The sequence below is a fragment of the Furipterus horrens genome, unplaced genomic scaffold (genome assembly GCF_987537825.1).
Source record: "Furipterus horrens unplaced genomic scaffold, mFurHor1.1.pri manual_scaffold_10, whole genome shotgun sequence".
In the NCBI taxonomy this organism is placed as follows: Eukaryota; Metazoa; Chordata; class Mammalia; order Chiroptera; family Furipteridae; genus Furipterus; species Furipterus horrens.
The window spans coordinates 74,399,313-74,419,943 of record NW_028327180.1 but is presented as its reverse complement, the minus strand read 5'-3'; the positions used below and the strand labels follow the sequence as shown (position 1 = coordinate 74,419,943).

The 20,631-nt window shown below is 34.1% G+C and overlaps 1 protein-coding gene across 1 annotated transcript in view; it reads left to right on the top strand.

The window, feature by feature from the left end:
• The window catches only part of UBE2D2 (ubiquitin conjugating enzyme E2 D2), a 47,372-nt gene that overhangs the window by 24,544 nt on the left and 2,197 nt on the right, over positions 1–20,631 (top strand). Inside the window, exons 2-6 of the mRNA XM_090288202.1 lie at positions 8,091–8,154; positions 14,246–14,277; positions 14,357–14,434; positions 14,517–14,622; positions 19,354–19,447. Coding sequence (XP_090144328.1) covers positions 8,091–8,154; positions 14,246–14,277; positions 14,357–14,434; positions 14,517–14,622; positions 19,354–19,447 — 374 coding nt within the window. The remainder of the gene's footprint in view (positions 1–8,090; positions 8,155–14,245; positions 14,278–14,356; positions 14,435–14,516; positions 14,623–19,353; positions 19,448–20,631) is intronic.

Below are 20,631 nucleotides of genomic sequence, written 5' to 3'. Positions count from 1 at the left end.
ATCTCAGTTTAATAAATAGCAAATAAGTTGAATGAAACATTAACTATAGAGATGATGAGAAAATTATTAACTAAAAAGGGGTTCCCCTCAAGCACCGGCACATTTTCTGGTGATACCCAGGAAACATATTCCAGATTTCTTTAGTATTGGATGATGATGAAAGTCTTCTTGGACATTTAATGATTGTTGGCAAGAAATGTGCTGCTAATATGGGCCTGAAGGAGGGTTATCAAATGGTATGAATAAAGGTTCAGGTGGGCATCGTCACGTTATCTCCATGTTCTTGGAGGTTGGCACATGAATTGGCCTCCTGGTTAGGCATGTTTTAGGAATAATTTTTCCTTCTCTAGGCAGTGATCAAGTTCGCAAGTTCCAGTGTGCTCAGTAATATACTTATTTTTACCTGTGTGTGTGGATTGAAGAAATACGTAATTCTAAAAGCCCAAACTTAATAAAAGACATTGTTGCATGGTTAAAAAGAAGTTGGGGGGTGGGTCGTATTTTTAGGTAAATCAAAGAAGGGTTTACCTAGAGGAACTTGTGCTGCATATACAAGAATAAAAGAGAATTTTTATTTAAACATTGTAATAGTGAAAAATACACTAAGTACGTTAAATGTCCATCAACTAGAAGGATCCATTGTGATTTAGACATTGAATAGCAAAATAAAACAATGGTAAAAAGGAATGAGTAGACTAGATCTACTTGTGTATCTTTATGGAAAAATAGTATGTTGAGGGAAAAGCAAAGTACAGAAGAATACATGCCATGTAGCACTTTTAAAATAAAAGTTAAAAAACATGATACTAAGACTATTGTTTATGAACACAGAAAAGTATAAAAGAGTGCAAGGGAATGATAAACACTAAATTCAGGGTAATAATTACTTCAAAAAACATACACAGGGGACTTCTTAAAGATCCACATTTAATATAGTAGTATTAAGATTTTGCAAAGCTGGGTGGTAAGTTTTGTGGTGGATGTATTCCATACTTTAGTTGACTTGAATTTTTTGAAGGAAGTGTAGACTAATCTTTTTTTTTTAAAATAAGTATATTTTATTGATTATGTTGTTACAGTAGTCCCAATTTTTTTCCCTTTGCTCCCCTCTGCCCAGTACCCCCCTTCCCTCCAATAATCCCACCCCAACCCCCTTAGTTCATGTCCATGGGTCATGCATATAAGTTCTTTGGCTTCACCCTTTCCTATATTATTCTTAACTTCTGCCTGTCTATTTTGTACCAAACAGTTTTGCTGCTTAATCCCTGCACCATTCCCCCATTTCTCCCCCTTCCCCATCCCAGCTGATAACCCTCCAAATGATCCCCACACCTATGATTCTGTTCCTATCCTGGTTTGCTTAGTTGGATTTTGTTTTTATTTCTTAAATTCAGTTGTTGATAGTTATGAGTTTGTTGTCATTTTAATGTTCATAATTTTTATCTTTTTCTTAATAAGTCCCTTTGACACTTCATATAATAATAGCTTGGTGATGGTGAACTCCTTTAGCTTTACCTTGTCTGGGAAGCACTTTATCTGCCCTTCCATTCTAAATGATACCTTTGCTGGATAGAGTCATCTTGGTTGTAAATTCTTGTTTTTCATCACCTTGAATACTTTGTGCCAGTCCCTTCTTGCCTGCAAGGTTCCTTTTGAGAAATCAGCTGATAGTCTTATAGGCACCCCTTTGTTAGGAAAATCTGCTTTTCTCTTGCTGCTTTTAAGATTCTCTTTTTATCTTGAACCTTTGGCATTTTAGTTATGATATATCTTGGTGTGGTCTTTTTTGGGTCTGGCTTGTTTGGGACATTCTGTGCATCCTGGGCTTGTATATCTTATTTTCTTCAACAAATTTGGGAGGTTTTTCATTATTTTCTCACATAAGTTTTCAATTTCTTGCTCTTCCTCTTCTCCTTTTGGCACCCCTGTGGTTCAGATGTTGGCACATTTAAGTTGTCCCAGGGTTCCTAAGTCTCTCCTCATTTTTTTCAATTCTTGTTTCCTCATTCTGTACTGGTTGACTCTTTTTTCTTCCTTATGTTCCAAATCATTGATTTGAACCCCAGTTTCCTCCCCTTCACCATTGGTTTTGTGTGGATTTTCCTTCATTTCATTTAACATAGCCTTCACTTCCCTTATGTGTTTGCCGTACTTAAGCATATCTGTCAAGTGTGTGAGCATCTTTATCACCAGTGTTTTGAACTCTGCATCTGTTAGGTTGGTTATCTCCTTGTTTGTTAGGTTGGCTCTCTCCTCATCACTTAGTTCTGCCACTGGAACCTTGATCCGTTCTCTCTTTCAGGCCATACTTCTCTGTCTCCTCATCTTGACAGGCTCCTGTGTTTGTTTGCCTCTGTGTCTCAGGTAGAGCTGTTGCTCCTGTTACTTTGTAAGGGGCAGAGCCATAGGTATTCGTCAGCACAGGGTGACCTGTGTCAGCATGTTGTGGCACTGTATGTGGGGAATGGGTCTGAGAGGGAACAATGCCTCTTGCTCAGCACTCTCCCCCTTTCCAGGCACTTCTCCCACTTAGTATGAGACTGACACCTCTTTAGCTGTTGCCCTGGCTGTCGTTCCCAGAGTGGGTGGGTCTGCAGATGTTCTAGCACTGTGGACCCTTTAAACAAGCAGACTCTACTGTGAAACCAGCAGTTTCTTCCTCTGCCCCAACCCCACTGGTTTTCACAGTCAGGAGCAATGAGGCTTTATTTTCCCCAGTGTTGGGACCATGAGCTGTGCAGTCTGATCTGGTGCTGGGAGTGCTCCCCAGGTGTCCCTCCCTACGTTTTAAAACACGTGACTGCACTTTCCATTGGCCTGCCGCTGTTGCTGCCACTGCCGCCACCACACCGCATCCTCTCTGCCCTAGCTCCACACCTCCTACCTGTCTGGATGAGTATTTCTTCTTTATATCTTTTTTTGTTGGGCTTCATGCAGCTTCATTTTCTGGAACTTCTGGTTGTGTCTAGTTTTGAGGCAGTTGTATTCCTTCTTAGTTGTGGAGGGAGACGCAGCGTGTCTGTCTAGGTCTCCATCTTGACCAGAAGTAGGTGTAGACTAATCTTAAATAAGGTTACCACTTCTCCTTATACTCAGTTCAGGGAAAGATTAATATTGATACATGTTTTCATTAACTTGTCTTTATAATAAAAGGTGGCAGCATTACTAAGAAAGAAACAGTAAGTATGTGAGAGTGCCAAGATGTTAAGTCTGTTGGTGCCAGATAATTTGAGATCTATAATTTGATATTGTCAAATATTATATTGTTTCTTTCAAATTCCTTATAACTATGAGTTACTAATACTTCCCAAATTTAAAAAAATTGTAATTTTAAATACTCCAGCAATTATTTTCAAGTATTAGCTTCAAGTACTGTAAGGACACATAAACGAGTAGCAAAAATTAAGTTATTGTCTGTTGGAACTGATAGAATTGGAGCAGGGAGGTTGCAGTACTGTGTAGTGTTGAACTACTTCCCTTCCCTTATGTCTTGAAAATGTGCAATACGTCTTAATGTTTCTACGTCTCACCCCTTTCTTGAATTCTTCATTTGTGCTACCATTTTGCCCTTCACCTTCTTTTCCCTCCCCATCTTGCTAGTAGTGAGTTTTCTGGTATTGTCTTTTGTATCTAATGCTTAATGTGTCAAACATAAGGGTTGTCAAGATTTAGTGTACATCATGATTTTCTGGGGGGCTTGTTAAAACATATTGTTAGGCTAAACTCTATATATAGTTTCTGATTTAGTAAGTCTGGCTGGAGCCTGAGAATTTGCATTTCTAATGTTTTCTTGTGATACAATGCTGCTGTGCCAAGACCTCATTTTTGAGAACTACTACTGATCTAGCTATTCTTTCTTTCCAGTTCAATATTGTTAAAGTAGGTTTAGCTTAATTTCCTGGGCAACGTAAAGGTTCTCAGACATTCTAACTTGTACATTTCTAGTATGTTAGATCCAGACTAAAAAAGCGTGATATAATAGAACATTGTCTAGTTTTATAGAACACCACATCCTTACTTTGCTAATTACTAGTATCTTCCTTGGGTTAGATATTTTTATCTTGTTTTCTTATAAAATTGGAAATTGGTCTCAGTGATCTCTTCTGACTTTGAAATTATAATTCTCTGAGTTATAATTTCCTTAAATCTTCTCATATTCTGATTATCATCACCAAAGATAAAAATATTTATATAGCAATATTCAGAAGTATTAAAACTTTAGAGCCATTTTTCTACAAAATTAACTATAACCTCTCATTTTCCCATCTTGTTCCTTTCACTTTATGTAATAGGGTGAAGACATCTCTATTATATGTCATCTGTATTTTGTTTTGTAATTGTTAGGTTGAGGAAAGAGGGTTATTTAAAAATAGCTAATAGAAGCACTACTTTTTACTAACTAATGACCTAACGAGTGAGTACTTAGGGATACAGTGGAAAGGAAATCTGTATATTCTTTGTAGGACTTCCTCCCCTCAGAGTTAGGAAGGCTTCTTTCTTTTTGCAATAATGCTATGATACAAAGATATCTAAGGCTTTCAGAGGTTTCAGTGTTCTTCCAAGGACATTTTTTCATTTCTTAGAGAGACAGAGAGAGAGAGAGAGAGAGAAACATTGATAGGTTCTAGGTTCTACTGCATGCCTCAAGTGAGGATGGAACTCGCAACCCAGGTATGTGCCCTGGCTAGGAATCAAACTGATGACCTTTAAATAAGCGCTGATCCTTTGGAAAACAGGTGTTCTTAAGGAATAAGGCACTGTTATTATCCCTGCATATCTCTTCATTGGAAATCATATTCCTGGTCCAAAAAGATAGTAGTAGGAAGTATATTTAAAAGTTCATAGAAAGTTCAAATTAATTGGTATAAGCTTTGGGGGCAGTTTGAACTAAGATGAGAAACACTTAGGAAAGTTGCGGAGAATCTAAGTTTATAACCCTTAATCTGTAAAAATATTAGTTCTGTATACCTAGACACACAAGGGCAGTGTACAGCACCAAGGAAAATTTTAAAATTGAGAACCATTTAGTAAAATACATAATTTGCTCTCAAAATAAGTTTTAACTTTTTTTTTTAGATTTCAAGGGAAGTTAGAATATAAAGTCTTTTTAGAAATTGAGAATTCTCGTCCTGGCTGATGTGGCTTAGTGGATTGAGAGCCAGCCTGCGAATCGAAGTGTCACTGGTTCAATTCCCAGTCAGGGCACATGCCTGGGTTGCGGACCAGGTTCCCCAGTTGGGGGTGTGTGAGAGGCAAGCAATCAATGTATCTCTCTTTCACACATTGATGTTTCTCTCCCTTCCCTTCTCTTTAAAAAGTAAATTAAAATCTTTTTAAAAAATTTAAAAAGAAAAGAAATTGAGGATTCCCTATTTTAACTGTCCGTCTTTTAAAAATTTAATTGCATATACTTTATTTCTCTTGTTCTTTCTACAGAAAAGAAGTTTTTAAATAAGTAGAATAATTCCTTGGTTTTTGTTTTGTCTTAGCCCTACACTCAATCCTGGTAATTTTTTTTAGAATAAAAAGTTGAATAAATTAATGTATAGGTATAAAACCAAATGATAAAGCCGACTGTTAAACAAAAAACAGCCCTGATATATTGGGGTATTTTTCTGCCGAAGTGATTTGTCTAGGTCAATCAATGCCTTTATTAAAATTTAAGATTCAGCTTCATTTTTCATCTTCATGCAGACATCAAATTTTGTGTTTATTCAGTCTGTGATTTCAGTATTTCAATTATCCTACTACTTTTAATAGATATTTTATTTTAACCTAAATTTATAGCCAGGAACTGGTCATTTGTTTTTCAAAAAGGAAGTAAATACACTTGTTATAAAATTTAAAAGGTATAAAAGAATATGTAAGAGTTCCCATTCTTGCCCCCAAAGCAAGCTTTCCTTCTGAAGACAAATACTGTTAACCAGTTTCTTACATATTCTTAAGAGATATTTTATGTATATACAAAGATGGATGGATATCTACTTTTTAAAAATAAACTTTGAAATGTTGTCAACAATTTTAAGTATCAGTGTGAGTTTTGATAAATATATACACAATTGTTCAATCTCTACCTAAGTCATGATATAGAACATTTTCATCATCCGCACATTTTTATTCTTTTATAGTCAGTCCTCTCCAACTCTCTTCCTCCCTTGGAACTACTATTGATGTTTCTGTCAATATAAGTTTGCCTTCCCTAGAGTGTCATATTGATAAAATCATACAGAACGTAGCCTTTTTTTTTTCTTTTTTTCAGAACATAGTCTTTTTATGTCTGACTTATTTTACTTAGTATTATGCTTGTGAGATTCATCCATATCCATGCCTTGAACCAAGGAAGTTGTTGAATGACTGTGTTAAATGTCTATTAGCCTAAGTTTGGGCTAGATTTTTAAAATTAATTATATCATACTGGCTCATGAAATGAACTGATAGATCTTATATTCAACTTAAGTAAAAAAGGGACAAAAAAGGATGACTTAATTTGAAAGAAGCAAAATACGAAGGATAAATCACAAGTAAAATTTCACTTAATGAACATGGCAAGACTTCAGCGTAGCCTGTTCAATTCAGATTATGTTTCAATAGCAATCTATTGCTGTATTAGTCAAAAGAAATAGAAAACTTTTGTGTTTTAAATCAGGCAAGCATTCTTAGTTATACTGACCTGTATTAAAATATTTGGGAATGGGCACTGTATCTTGAAATGGGCAAGGAATGTGTTGTAGAGAAGTACAAAATCCAGAAATTGAGACACTTGAAAAAGTAAATATTGTTAAATCTTTATCTCAATTTTAGCACTTTAAAAAGACAAACTTTATTTCTGTACTTTTATGTTTTGTCCTCCAAGCTTACAGATAGGAGAAAACAGAATAATTTGATGTACCAAAACGACTGGTTGAATAAGTTAACTCAGAGGAAAAGACTTACAGAGATAACTATGGTATTGCAAATTAAAAAGTATATAATATTTGAAAAAAATAGAAAAACAAAAATAATATATTTTTTAAAGTATATAATATTTGGAATATTAAAACCATATCTTTATTAATTCAATGATTGTAAGTAGTTTTTATTGTACTTTTAAAATATTAGGTTTTAACTGTTTTAATTATAAAATAAAATCTAAAACTAGTTCTTCCCCAGAGTTTGATTTTTATCTCAAATACCAACTTAAGGGGAGAGGAAATACAGTATGGTTTCCTGCCTTGGGGTTTTTCTGACATCTCCACCCAGGAACAGATCTCAGGTTTGTTGGCTCTTATGTTTAAATAGCTTAAGAAGCTGGGGTCTGGTTGTAGAGCATTACTACAGGTAGACCCATCTCTGATTATAAAACTTTATGATGGGTTTTATTACTTCAGCCAACCTTTTTAATGCATTTTTATTTTAAGGTGTTTTTTTTTTTTCCTACTACCTTTGGAACCCTGGTAGTAGATATCATATGAAAACATGTCAACATCTTGTCAGATGATCCCGTATAATTTGGAACATTTATGACTTCAAGAGGTTGTCCTGAGTGTAACCTAATCTTTGTGAAATAACAAAAACTGGCCATGGATCTTTTTTGAAAACTAATAAATGGAGTTTTTATTTTAAAACAGTTTTTGCGGCTCTTTAGTACATAATTGTGTTTACCTTTGTTATATTTACCTTTAAACTGTAAGCAAAAATAATCCACCATTTAAAACATGGTGTTGCTCAGTGAATTGAGTGCAGACCTGAGAACCAAAAGGACGCTGGTTTGATTCCAGGTCAGGGCATATTCCTGGGTTGCCGGCCAGGTCCCATGTGGAGTCTGTGCAAGAGGCAACTAATTGATGTATCTTGCACATTGATGTTTCTCTTCATCTCTTTCTCCCTCTCTTCCTCTCTTTCCAATCTTTAAAAATTAGAAAAAAACAAAACAAAACATACATTTGTATCCGAGAGTCTGAAATACTTTAACCTACCCTTCTGAATCTGAAGGAGTGCTCCTAAAAAACCTTTACCAGTGAGACAGAGAATATTGGTAACAGTGAAAAATTCTATTAATGGGTAACAGTTAGATTTATGTTGAATACATTTCTTTTTTCTCCTCCCTTAAGGAATTGAATGACCTGGCACGGGACCCCCCAGCACAGTGTTCAGCAGGTCCTGTTGGAGATGACAGTAAGTATTTAAAAGGAATGATGGAGTAAAACAATTTGCCTCTTGGGAACTTTGGAACTGATGAATAAACACTCCTAAGGTTATTTTCCTCTAGAAAAGAGGCAGCGTTGACCCTTATTTGTTCATGAAAGATGCAGTTCTATGTGTATCCCATCATCTTCTGTATGTATTGCTGATTATTACATTTTGAACCTCTCTTGCCAGATATTGTCTTTGTAATTATTCTTGTCTCTTCCTACCTATCTTTCACCCAATCTGGGTACTTTGGGGTAGAATATTTGAGCTTTTACCTCCAACTAGGTATCGTTCTTTAAGATAACACTAGGGATGAGCGTGTGTGTGTTTGTGTGTGTGTGTGTGTGTCTGCTGGCTTATACTTGTGAAGACAGGTACTTTTTAGCTTATTTTTAGTGTCCAACTTATTTGCTTAATTCTGTCTGAAGTAATGTATTAAATCTTAATGCACATGTTGGATGATTTCCTTCTGTTCTACTTTGTCTCAAAATAGTTTTTACCCCCTTATACTATTTTCTAGCCTTTTAAAAGGAAAGATATTTCAATAAGACTGATTTTTTTTACACAAAACTAATTCACAGAAAAATGTAACACTTAGTAAATAGAAAAAAAGAGCATACTTGGAAACATTTGTATCAAAGAAGTAATAGATTAAGACAAGTAAACATGAGAATATATTAGCTTGTATTTAAAATTATATTTTCCTGATATTTCTTAAAAATAGTGTTTTTAGTTTGCTAAACGCTTAAGAATCAAAGCAAGGGCCTATTATAAAGATTACTTTACAGATTAAACAGATTTTACAAATTAAAAGACTAAGTACATGTGATGAAAAAGTCCATTTACATTATTACATTCAGATCTGTCCAGACTTGTCTAGTATAAGTGACTATAGTATTTGATTCCAAACAGGACAAGACAGGTACTTAAATATCTCATTTAAACTTCACAATAACAATTATTTTGGGTTAATAGAGTAGAAGTTGTAAAGTATTTTAGAGAAAAATATAGTGAGAGGCTTATGGAGGTTCCTGAAGTGGACTCGAATATTCAAGTTTTCTGATTCTAGTTTTGTATTATATAGTGTACCTGCATTCGTATGCTCTTTTTCAGTTGAAAAAGTGGTTTTATTTCAGGCAAGTTTCTTAAAGTTGAGAATAGCTAAAGTCTGGGGATTAGATTTCATTTTTGAAGTTATTTTCAATGTGCTAAAATAATTTGCCTTTCTTATAATTAATAACTATCACATTTCTTTCTCAGATAGAAGAGTTGTTACACTGGAAAGTTAAACCCCCCCAAAGTATAAATAATAAAATAAAAAATAAATAAATTAGAATCCATCATAATTTAAAACCCAGGTGCTGTAAACGATACCCTTAAGAAAGCAAAAAACACCTAAAATTGGAGAAAAATTGCAGGTCATAATTTTCGATATGGAATATTTATCCAAAATATATTTATAAAAAGTATTACTCAGCAATATAAACAACCCAATTTTAAAATGGGCAAAGGATCTGAATAGACATTTCTCCAAAGAAGATGAAAAATAGCCAATAAGCACATGGAAAGATGCTCAACATCATTAGTCATTAGGGAAATACACATTAATATCATGTACAGATTCCAGTTTATACATACTAGGATGACTAGAATCAAAATGTCAAATAATACCAAGTGTTGATGAGCACATGGAGAAATTGGAACCTCCATATTTGCTGATAAGAAGACAAAATAGTACAACCAGTTGGAAAACAGTCTGGCAGGTCCTCAAAAAGTTAAATATATGACCCAGTGAGTTCACTTCTTAGGTACATATCTAAGAGAAATAAAAATATAATGTCCACACAAAAACTTGCATGAATGTTCATAGGAGCATTTTTTATAATAACCAAAAAGTATAAATAATTAAAATGCCCAGCACTGATGGAGGGATAAGTAAATGTGGTATATGCACACAATGGAATATTATTTTGGCAGTGAAAGGACTGAAGTACTGATATATACTACACCAACTACAGCATGGGTGAGCCTTAAAAACATGCTGAGTGAGAGAAGTCAGATACAAAAGGCCACAGAATATATGATTTCATTTATAGGAAATATCCAGAATAGATAGATTTATAGAGACAGAAAATAGATAATGGTTGCACAGGACTGAAAATTTGGAGGGAATGGAGATTGACTACTAACGGATTTGGAGTTTCTTTTGGGGATGATGAAAATGTTCTAAAATTAATTGTGATGGTTGCACAACTTGGAATGTACTAACCACCATTGAATTGTACACTTTCAGTGGATGAATCGTATGGTATGTAGTTTCTCTGTCAAAAAGCTATTTTAAAAATAATAACCTCTTCCTGAACTCCTAGCCTTCCTATTCAACTTTGAGTGTCTGGAGTCATACACTACTAAACTGTCAACAGTACCTGTCTTCTAAAACAGAATAAGGAAAATCTCACTAGGGACAAAATAACTTTCTTAAACTTTTGGTCATCTAGGTAGTATTTGCTGATATAGGCATGTTTTTTGTGGGTGTTTGAGATTATTAGAGGATGAATTGCTGTCAAAAAGTCTTAAGTCTCCTGATGAACCACATAAGGATTTTAAAAAATGTAATTAGATAGCTAAATGCACTTTCATCATCTTTTATCATAAGGAGACAGAATTTAGTCCTAGGAAGAAAGAAATTTGGCCAAATGAAATTTTTTGATCTCCTGTTGGCTACCTAGATCTAAATCCCTCGGCACCATGTTATTGATATTTAGTGTAAAAATAAAGTGGTCTTTATTTTACACTTAAAATAATATATATTTAATAAGTTTCATAATAAAAGACTATGTTTTTAAATATCCAGATTTTAAAGTGCCATTACATTTTTTTCCCCCTTTCTGCAAAGATCCGGTAAGCAAGAAAAAGTGTATTTTCTGAAAAGAACTTAGCTGAAGATTTATTGGTCATATAATCTACTTTGTTTTCTGTTTTGAACACTTTGTGAATGTAACTCCACGGACTTGTACTTGAATTCCGATGTAGATCTCTTTTGAGATTTAGTCTCAAACTATAACAAATATTCTCACTATCCCTTTTAGCCTTAAGGCTTCATCCTTGAGGATACTGAAGAGTAACCATTTGAGCTGTGAACTTCACGTTTAAACTCATAAGAGGGAATGTAGCTTTCAGATTGTGTAATTTGGTTTTTCAATGGCAGATGAAGATGGTAGTGGGAATTTTTGTGTTTTTTAACTATCAAAACTTTATAATTCAGTACCATGAAATTATATTTTGAATAGCCACTGAGATTGATCCTTAAATGAAAGGTTTTTGAAATCGTTTTTATATAAAATATTGCATTATTTTATGCTTATGTCCAAATATTTCACCCAGAAATTATTTCTGGAGTTCCTTCTACTTGGGACCTGTAGTGATTCTTGAACTATTGACAAAATCATTGTAATTTGAGGCAAGTTAGGTATTATCTCACTACCTTTTCTCTTTTTTATACTTCCATTTAGGAGAGCTAGGAGCCTAGGAGAGTTCCAGAGGCAGACCTAAGTTAGTGATTCCAATAGGTATCCTTATTTTTAACCAATGTGGCAGAATACTGAAGATTTAAATGGTAGATCTTCAAATGCATTCAGTAATTAATTTCATCATAATGTGGTTTTAGTTTGTCTTTCTCTGCCTTTTGTAGGTTCTAGATTATTTCAACAAGGGGTAAATATTGATCTGAGTTGTTCCATTAGCAATTTTTTTCATCTTTTTTCCCTCTTACTGTAGAGATTTAACCCCATGTGTGTGTGTTTTGGTTCATTTTTCTGATGACAGTGATTGAACATTTGTTTGTAAGGGTGAAGACAAATAGTTAATCATTAAATAAAGGTTAATACTTGATAATAGGTTTTTATTTAGAGTTTTAAATGCCAACTGTTTATATTCATTTCATTCTGTTGTGGAATATTAAACATGATTTACTAACTAAATATATATGAAATAGCATGTTGATGTTGCATGTAAAAGTTATCAGTAATATAAGACTCTTACTTAGATACACTAGAATGTCTTCAACTTTCTGGAGTGCCAAGTGTAAAAGAGATTGCAATATTACTTGAAAATATTGCTCATAACTGTTCTAGTTGCCAGTTTGCAAGAACTTCTGCTCCATACCTGTTGGGAGTTCTGTGTTGTCCAAATTTTAGAGGATTTTAATCACAGAGCATAAAATATCCTTTGTTTTCTGCAGAGGAAGAATGGGAACTCACAAGAAAGTATTTTATCTTAAGTAAAAATTTGGTTCTGATTTAAATTTTCTTTACTAGTAACCTCTTAAATCTGGGAGTATTTTTAACAAGAAAAGGACCGATCTTGGAAAGACTCAGAAGAAAAAAATTAATGGAAAATTTAACTTCATTTTTTAACATGTCTTGGTATTTGTATATTTTATTATCCAAGTGCTTTCTTATCGTTAACTTTTTTGACTCTTGCAATCTTGAGCAAGAATGCAAGTATATTATAGCCTCCCATTTATTGCTACAAGCAAAAGGATTAAATGGAAGAACAAGACCTGTTTTTTTATTTTTTTATTGATTTTTTTAGAGAGAGAGAGAGAGACTTCTTTATGCATTCATTTGTTGATTTCCTTTATGTACCCTGGCGAGGTATTAAACATGCAACCTTGGCATATTGGGACGTTGCTCTAACCAACTGAGCTACCTGGCCAGGCATACAAACCTGTTTTAAAACAGGGTTCTTTGACCTGTAGCTTGGTCATCCTTTTATCTAATATGGTTTATAGCCTTGTTATTGGGGTTGTTTACTCCAGATATCAGTATATTTTGTCTACTCAGATTGTACTTGTGATTAAAAAACAGTGAGGCTCTTGTTTCTTTCAACGGGACATTAGGAGACTTTTTTAGGACCTTTGCTGAAGGTACTAGGACCAATCTTAGTGGCTCAAAGTAACTTAATCCATTAAAAAGTTGATTGGGGAAGACAGTCTGTTAGGGTATAAACCCTCTGTCTTCTCAGATCGCCGACCACCTGAATAAAGCGCTCATAAAGATTTAAAAAAAAAAAAAGTTGATTGGCAGAAAATGGATAATCTAAGCAATACCTATCGTTTATTTTTAATTCCTAATAAACAGGCTGCTATTTGCTGGTTCGGACCTCAGTGAGGAGCAGAGCAGCCATAGGGGCAGTTTCATATGCAAGAGGTTGGAAAGATTTGGACTGACATTCCAGTGGATTTTCATATGGCTTCTTATTTTTCACATTTCCTCCATCTGACAAAAGTTAGCTAATTTGGGTTGTTCCCATATAATCTCATTGACAAATTCCCTTAGTTTGCCAAGAACCTATTACGAATGTTTGGTGCTGAGTAGCTTGCTTGTGAGAAAACTCTGGCTTTTTGGTCTCTGTATTGTACTTGGTTACACTACCTTTGAAATGGAACGGGCATCATTTTTGTAGTTTGAAGAGGTTTCCTTATTAAACAGCTTCATAATTGATTTGGATTGTCCTTAGAGCTTGTAATGAAGCTTTCACCTTTCAGCTAATGTTTTCTTTATTAAGGTATACCAGTAATTCTAAAGACCTACACAGGAGAGTTGTTAGAAATTTTTTCTCATTGTAAAAACCATTCTTTCCTAATTTTAGTATTATCTACTTTGACTTCACGTTTCTGCTCTATACTGGTAATATAAAAGGAATAAAGTATATATAATTGTGTTGGGGAAATGATGTAACACATCAAAGAGTTGAATCTTTTGGTTCTTTTATATTCTTTGAGGGAAGAAATGCCTGTTTAAAGTGGAACTTTGGGACTTATCAAGAATTCTGTCCCCCTGATGTGAGCTTTCATGTCTCAGCCCAAATACTTTTTCATTGAGCATTTTATCAGTGTGCCAGACCATGCTAGTCATTTTTCTCTTCAGACTCAAACTTGATTTAGATTTCTCACCCTGTCCAAGAGTCATCATATTGCTTATAAATGAACTGGGATTAGATGGGGAATATGTTGTTATGATTAGGTACAGTGTGGATATTGCTTCATGGTTATTTCTTTGTTGTTCTTTTTCAGTGTTCCATTGGCAAGCTACAATAATGGGGCCAGTAAGTACTCAGATTAATTTCAAAATAAATAGTTTATGTAATTCACTCATTTTAATCCCACTTTTCTTGTTATCAACAGAACGACAGTCCCTATCAGGGTGGAGTATTTTTCTTGACAATTCATTTCCCAACAGATTACCCCTTCAAACCACCTAAGGTAATTGGAATATGTCAGTTGTTTTTAATATGCTTTCCATGATACTAATAAACCAGTTTACAAAAAATTTCTTTTCCTATAGGTTGCATTTACAACAAGAATTTATCATCCAAATATTAACAGTAATGGCAGCATTTGTCTTGATATTCTACGGTCACAGTGGTCTCCAGCATTAACTATTTCAAAAGGTAATGGAATGGATGTCGATATCATAGATAAAGCAGCTGTGTTTTAAAAGTCTTTTGAAAAAATTTCTCATATTCCTTTTAAGAGGAGGTAGCAATCCCCCTTATTCTTGAATAGATCTTGAGACCACTGGAGTGAGCTGGATTTTGAAACATATGTATTCCTTTGTGTTGTGACTATGTCCATTTTGCTATTCAGGTATAGGTTGGAAAATAAATTTTTATTTGAGCATCTTAACAATCTCTGGCAAATAGTTGTGTGCACGTGTGTTTGTTTGAAAATGTGTAGAGAAAGCTAGTTGCTAATTTTGTGATGAAACGTCCAGTTCTTCTATTAAGACCTAATTATACAAATAGGTAGGGTTTTTTTTTTTTTACATTATTACATTTTATTATTTTAATTTTATTTTTTAATTACAGTTTACATTTAATATTATTTTGTATTAGTTTCAGGTGTACAGCATAATCATATACTTTACAAAGTCGTCCTCCCAATATTTCAAGTACCCACCTAGCACCGTACCTAGTTATTACAATATTATTGACTATTTTTTATGCTATACTTTACATTCCTGGAACTTTTTTTCTTTTTTTTTAATCCTCACCCAAGCACATGCTTTGATTTTAGAGAGGGAAAGGGAGAGAGAGAAACATTGATTGGTTGCCTCTCATTATGTGCACCCAGACCAGAGATTGAACCTACAACTCAAGCATGTGCCCTGACCAAAATTGGACCCCATGTCCCTTCAGTTTACAGGATGATGCTCTAACCAACTGAGCCACATGGGCCAGGCCCAGAACTATCTTGTGACTACAAATTTGTAGTTCTTAATCTGTTTTATCTTTTTCACCTAGCCCCAGAATTTTTTTTATATCAGTGAACTGAGTGGGAAGTTAACGAACACTATCTTATATGTTAATTTGAAATTGTGCAACCCTTAAATATCAAGTGAATTTCATATCTAAATGAAATCACAAGTGGATTAAAGTTGTTAAAATACAAATACAAAAAATAGGCTGCAAATAAGATAATGGGCTAATATGTTTAAAATATAAATAGCATATATAAATCAGTAAGAGAAAAAAAAAACCTAGATCCCAACAGATGAATAAAATAAATGAAAAATAAGTTACCATTTTTCACTCTTTTAATTAACAAAGATCTTTTAAAAAGAAAGCTAAATGCTGGTGAGGTACATAGAAGTGAATGTTTATGTATTTCAGAAGCATAGGTTTATATAGCCTAGTATGTATTAAGAGATGAGACTTAATAATACACTGTGACCCAGTAATGCTAGTTTCATTCATTTGTATTAAAACAACCCCAAATGCTAAAAAAGGTTTGTGCGAAAGTACATTTGTGACAGTGCTGTTTATTTCTGAAAATCAAAAATTATAGGGCCAACCATAGAGGAAGAAATAGATGAGTTCTAGCACATGCATTTAAAAGAATATTGATCTTTACAAATATTGTGAAAAATGGGAAAATATTTTTGAAAAAATAAGAAAAAAGTAATATTAGTATATATTATAACCTGAGTTATACAGAAAAATATGTTAAATAGCTACAAAGAAATAGACAGTTTGGGTATTTGGGTGGTAATATTTAGTGAATGAAAATATTTTTCTTATGTTTTATTACTCCTTTACACATGTAGACAGGAGGCAGCATAGTTTCATGTTAAAGAACATAGATTCTACCCTGGCCAGAGTAGCTCAGTTGGTTAGAGCATCATCCTGATATGCCAAGGTTGTGGGTTTGATCCCTGTTCAGGCCACATACAAGACTCAACCAATGAATGCATAAATAAGTAGAACAACAAATCAATGTCTGTCTCTCTTCCCCCCTTCCTCTTTCTCTCTAAAATCAATCAATTAAAAAAAATGTTTTTAAAAGAAGAACATAGATTCTGGTTCCAACTACCTGTATTCAGATCTCTACTTCACCTCTTATTGAATGAGACTTAAGACAAATTAGCTTCTGTTTCTCTTTTCATCTATAGAGTAGGGATGATAATAACAACTTCGCTGTTATGAAGATTAAAAAAAGCAAAAATATACAGTTTACTGGTTCCTTGTAGGCACTCAAATAACTGGGATAAAGATACTGAAAAAAATGTTGTATATTTGTCTCTTTATAACTATTATAAGATGTGTATACTCTGACATTAATTTTTTTAAAAAATATTTTACTTATTTTATTTTTAGAGAAGGGAAGAGAGGGAGAAAAAGGGAAAGAAACATCAGTGTGTTGTTGCCTCTCATGCGCCCCTGACTGGGGACGTGGCCCACAACCCAGGCATGTGACCTGACTGGGAATTGAACTGGCCACCCTTTGGTTCACAGGCTGGTGCTCAATTCACTGAGCCACACCAGCCAGGGCTGACATTAATTTTTTTAAAGGAAATAAGAACTCTGGGGCATTAAATTAAAATTTCTGGGGTCCTAGACAAAAATAAAAACAAAAAACCAGAGGACTACATTTTTAAAAATTGTGACTGAAATAGTTTCAGACACGTGGCCCCTTTTCTTTTTTGTAGGTTCCTTACAATTCATGGGCTACTTGTGAGAGTATTCATATACTCTTTGTGATTTCCTGGCCTGCTTGCTCTTCCTTCACAAAGTAGCAGTTAGCAGTAGAAATAAATCTAGTAAAGTAATGAGACCAAGAGAAGTGGAATATTGGGGGTGGGGGGGTCTAGATAGCTGAAATGGTTACCATAGATTTTTTTTCCTTCCACTTCTGTGCCTATTGTTGATTTTTCAGTTATTCTAAATCATAAGGGCTGTTTTTGTAGCTATCTTTTAAGATAACTGCAGTGCCACTTTATTGAATTTGTTTATATCAGGGTATCTAGGTTTAATGTTTTAATGACTCTTTGGTAAATTGAATGTATAGGCAAGCAGTTCTGTGAAAGACCTGAATTCTGTGTGTAATACTAATTATTCCTTTAACATAGTCTACTTTCAAGGGCAATAATTTTGACTTTAAATATACAGAAAACTTAAGCAGATAAGTGTACCATAAAGCCCTTTGGTTATGTTTTTAGAATTAGAAGTGACTGTGGGTTATGACACTAATGAAAATGAAGAGTCTATGCTGGTTGTACAAGTAGGAGTTATTCCCTGTACAGCAAACGAAAGTGTAGTACTTTATAAACCAAAATTAATTAATCTATGAATTTAAGGATTAATTTAAGTAGTATACTAAGGATTCTTTCACCAAGTCCAGATAAACACCACCCCAACTTCCTTTCTTGGATAGAAAGTAAGACAAGGGTTTTTTTGTTTGTTTGTTTGTTTGTTTGTTTGTTTGTTTAATTTATCTTTTAAAAATATCTTTCTTGAAATAATCAAAATTGTAAATAATGGAAATTTGTAACTGATAACTAATTAGGTAGTATGTCTAATTTTAGGTGAAGAATCGGTTGTACTCTTGCCAGTTTGATAGGCTGGACTAGTTTCTTCTTTCTGTAGTCAGTAATTTCATGAGCATTCAAAAATCTATAATTCCCTGTTGTCATTTCCAGGATATACATGAAATCATTCCTAATTGCTGTTTAGAATGTTCTGTGCTTGAAGAGGGCATCAGGTGATACACCTGACAATGGGAAGAGAAGATGTTTTGGGAATGCCATCTGCCAGAATTGTGGGCAACAGGAATGAAGAGTCAGAAAACATCTTTCCTGATGTTTTTTTATTTTCCATATACTCTTAAGGCAAGGAAATAGCTTTTTTGTTAACAAACCGAATGAAAAAGGGCATGTAAACTTTTTCTTCACCTCTCAGAAGCCCTTGATCTCTATAAAACAGATTTGATAGGAAAATGAATAAATCCTTTTTCTGCTGAATTTGAAGTTTTGGGAGTAAAGTGGGATCAGAGTCATTGTCTCTTGCTACAGAACATTAGAGTTGAGTTCTGTTAGCATCAGAATAGGAGGATTGGAATTTATTTCCATATGTCAGAGGCCACTGCATTTAATATAATTAGTGGCCTTGGCTTCCTTTTTACTTTCAGTAAGGAATACATAAATTAACAGATTTAACAGAGGAAATTGTACTTTTGAAATTTGTCTGTTATACTCCAGATTGTCACTGAGAAAATGGCTTAGATGAGATTTTAAATTGTCATTGAAAAGAATTTGAGACCTTAGTAGAAGTATGTTGTATCCTCTGTAATAAGTGTGGCCAGCCCCATTTGGGGGCAAGTACTAGCTTTTATGGTCTTAGACTAAATTGTTTTCAACTAAAAATGAAACAGATCCATTGCATCTGAATATAATACCTGCCACTGAGAAAGTGATCTTGGATTTCATGGTTGTCATTTCTAAGAAATTCACAATAGTGTGGTTGTCTGGAATTTTGAAAACCATTTATCCCTGAACATGGGCTTCTAAAAATTGAACTTTATGGGCTATGAAAAGTGTTATTGGTCTGAGATTTGGAAGACGTGATTCTAATTCCACTCTAATTGCTCACTAACTGGGGACATTGAGCAAGTCACTTCATTCACCAGCTTGGGCCAGTTTCCTTAAGGATTTAAGCATAAAGAAATCTTAGAATCTTTGTTGATTACTGTTATTATGAAGTTAAGAGTTTACAAAGCTACTAGGCACTGCAGTATAAATAGATTCTTCGAATTTTTTCATGTGTTGGCATCTCATGTTTCTTTGAATCCTTTGCTTTTATTCTGTACTGATTTGTAGGGTTGTTTTTTTTTCCCCTTGATTCTAGTACTCTTGTCCATCTGTTCTCTGTTGTGTGATCCTAATCCAGATGATCCCTTAGTGCCTGAGATTGCTCGGATCTACAAAACAGATAGAGAAAAGTAAGTATGGCCTCCAGACAGAAAAGTACCTGCGGTGGGGTGGAGATGTTTGTGCGTCAAATTGTTCTTAACTAACAGCTGGGTATGGGTCAGATACTTAAAATGAAGGCCTAGGGATGGGAAAGAGGAATATTTGCATTGAGTATTATTATATGTAGATGATACAGATATTATCTCTTAATTACTTCATATGATTCCTGCTGTCTAGAAAAACTTCTCTATAGTGTATTTTCAACAGTTTTATGTCTTCTTGGCTTTTTACATATAAAGCATTTTGCATCAAGAGCCCATTTGTCTTAGGTATTGAAAATTAATGGGAAAAGGACATTGTTTTTCTACCATTTGGTATAATCTAAAAAAGAAAGTGAATAAATGCCACAAGACATGAAAACCCAAATTTTCCTTCAAAAATAAAAGAGCATTTATTTACATGTTTTAGAATTCTATTAATTATTTAAAATGGTCAGTATATCAAAAGAAATAGTAACTAAGAGTGTTCTAATCCATTTTGTTTGTATATTCAGTAAAATAGTAAGAAATAGATGGGAAAGAGTAGATAATGTTCTAGTTAGGATTTTAACATTTTTTAAAAGGATTAAAGAATTATTTGAATTCTGTTTGAGGAGGGAGGCATATAGATATGATATTTTTATTTCTAAAGATTTTATTTACTTTTAGAGAGTGGGAAAGGGAAGGGGGAAGAGAGAGATAGAAACATCCATGTGTGAGAGAATATATCATCGGTTGCCTCTGGCACACCCCCAACTGGGGACCTGGCCCACAACCCAGACATGGGCCCTGACAGGGGAAAAACCAGTGACCTTTCAGTTCACAGGCTTGTGTTCAGTCCACTGAGCCACACCAGCCAGGGCTAGACACAATATTTTTAAATGGGGCAGTGGGGAATTTAACCACAGTTGGTTCTTAGTTTAGTTTTTGTCTATGTTTAGGTATGAATTGTATCTATAGTCCTATGTGTATGGCTGCATTCAGAATAAAATTAGATCATGCTTTTTTTCTATTTGTGAGTTTATTCAAATAAAATGTTTGATTGGAGAACCATTTTGTCAAATACGTAGAATTGTGGGCATGAATGCCTACCAAAAGGCATTTATTTCCTACATTGTTGTGGTAATGTTCAGAAGAACTTGCCTGCATCCCTTTTTAAGTCAAAGAATTGTGGA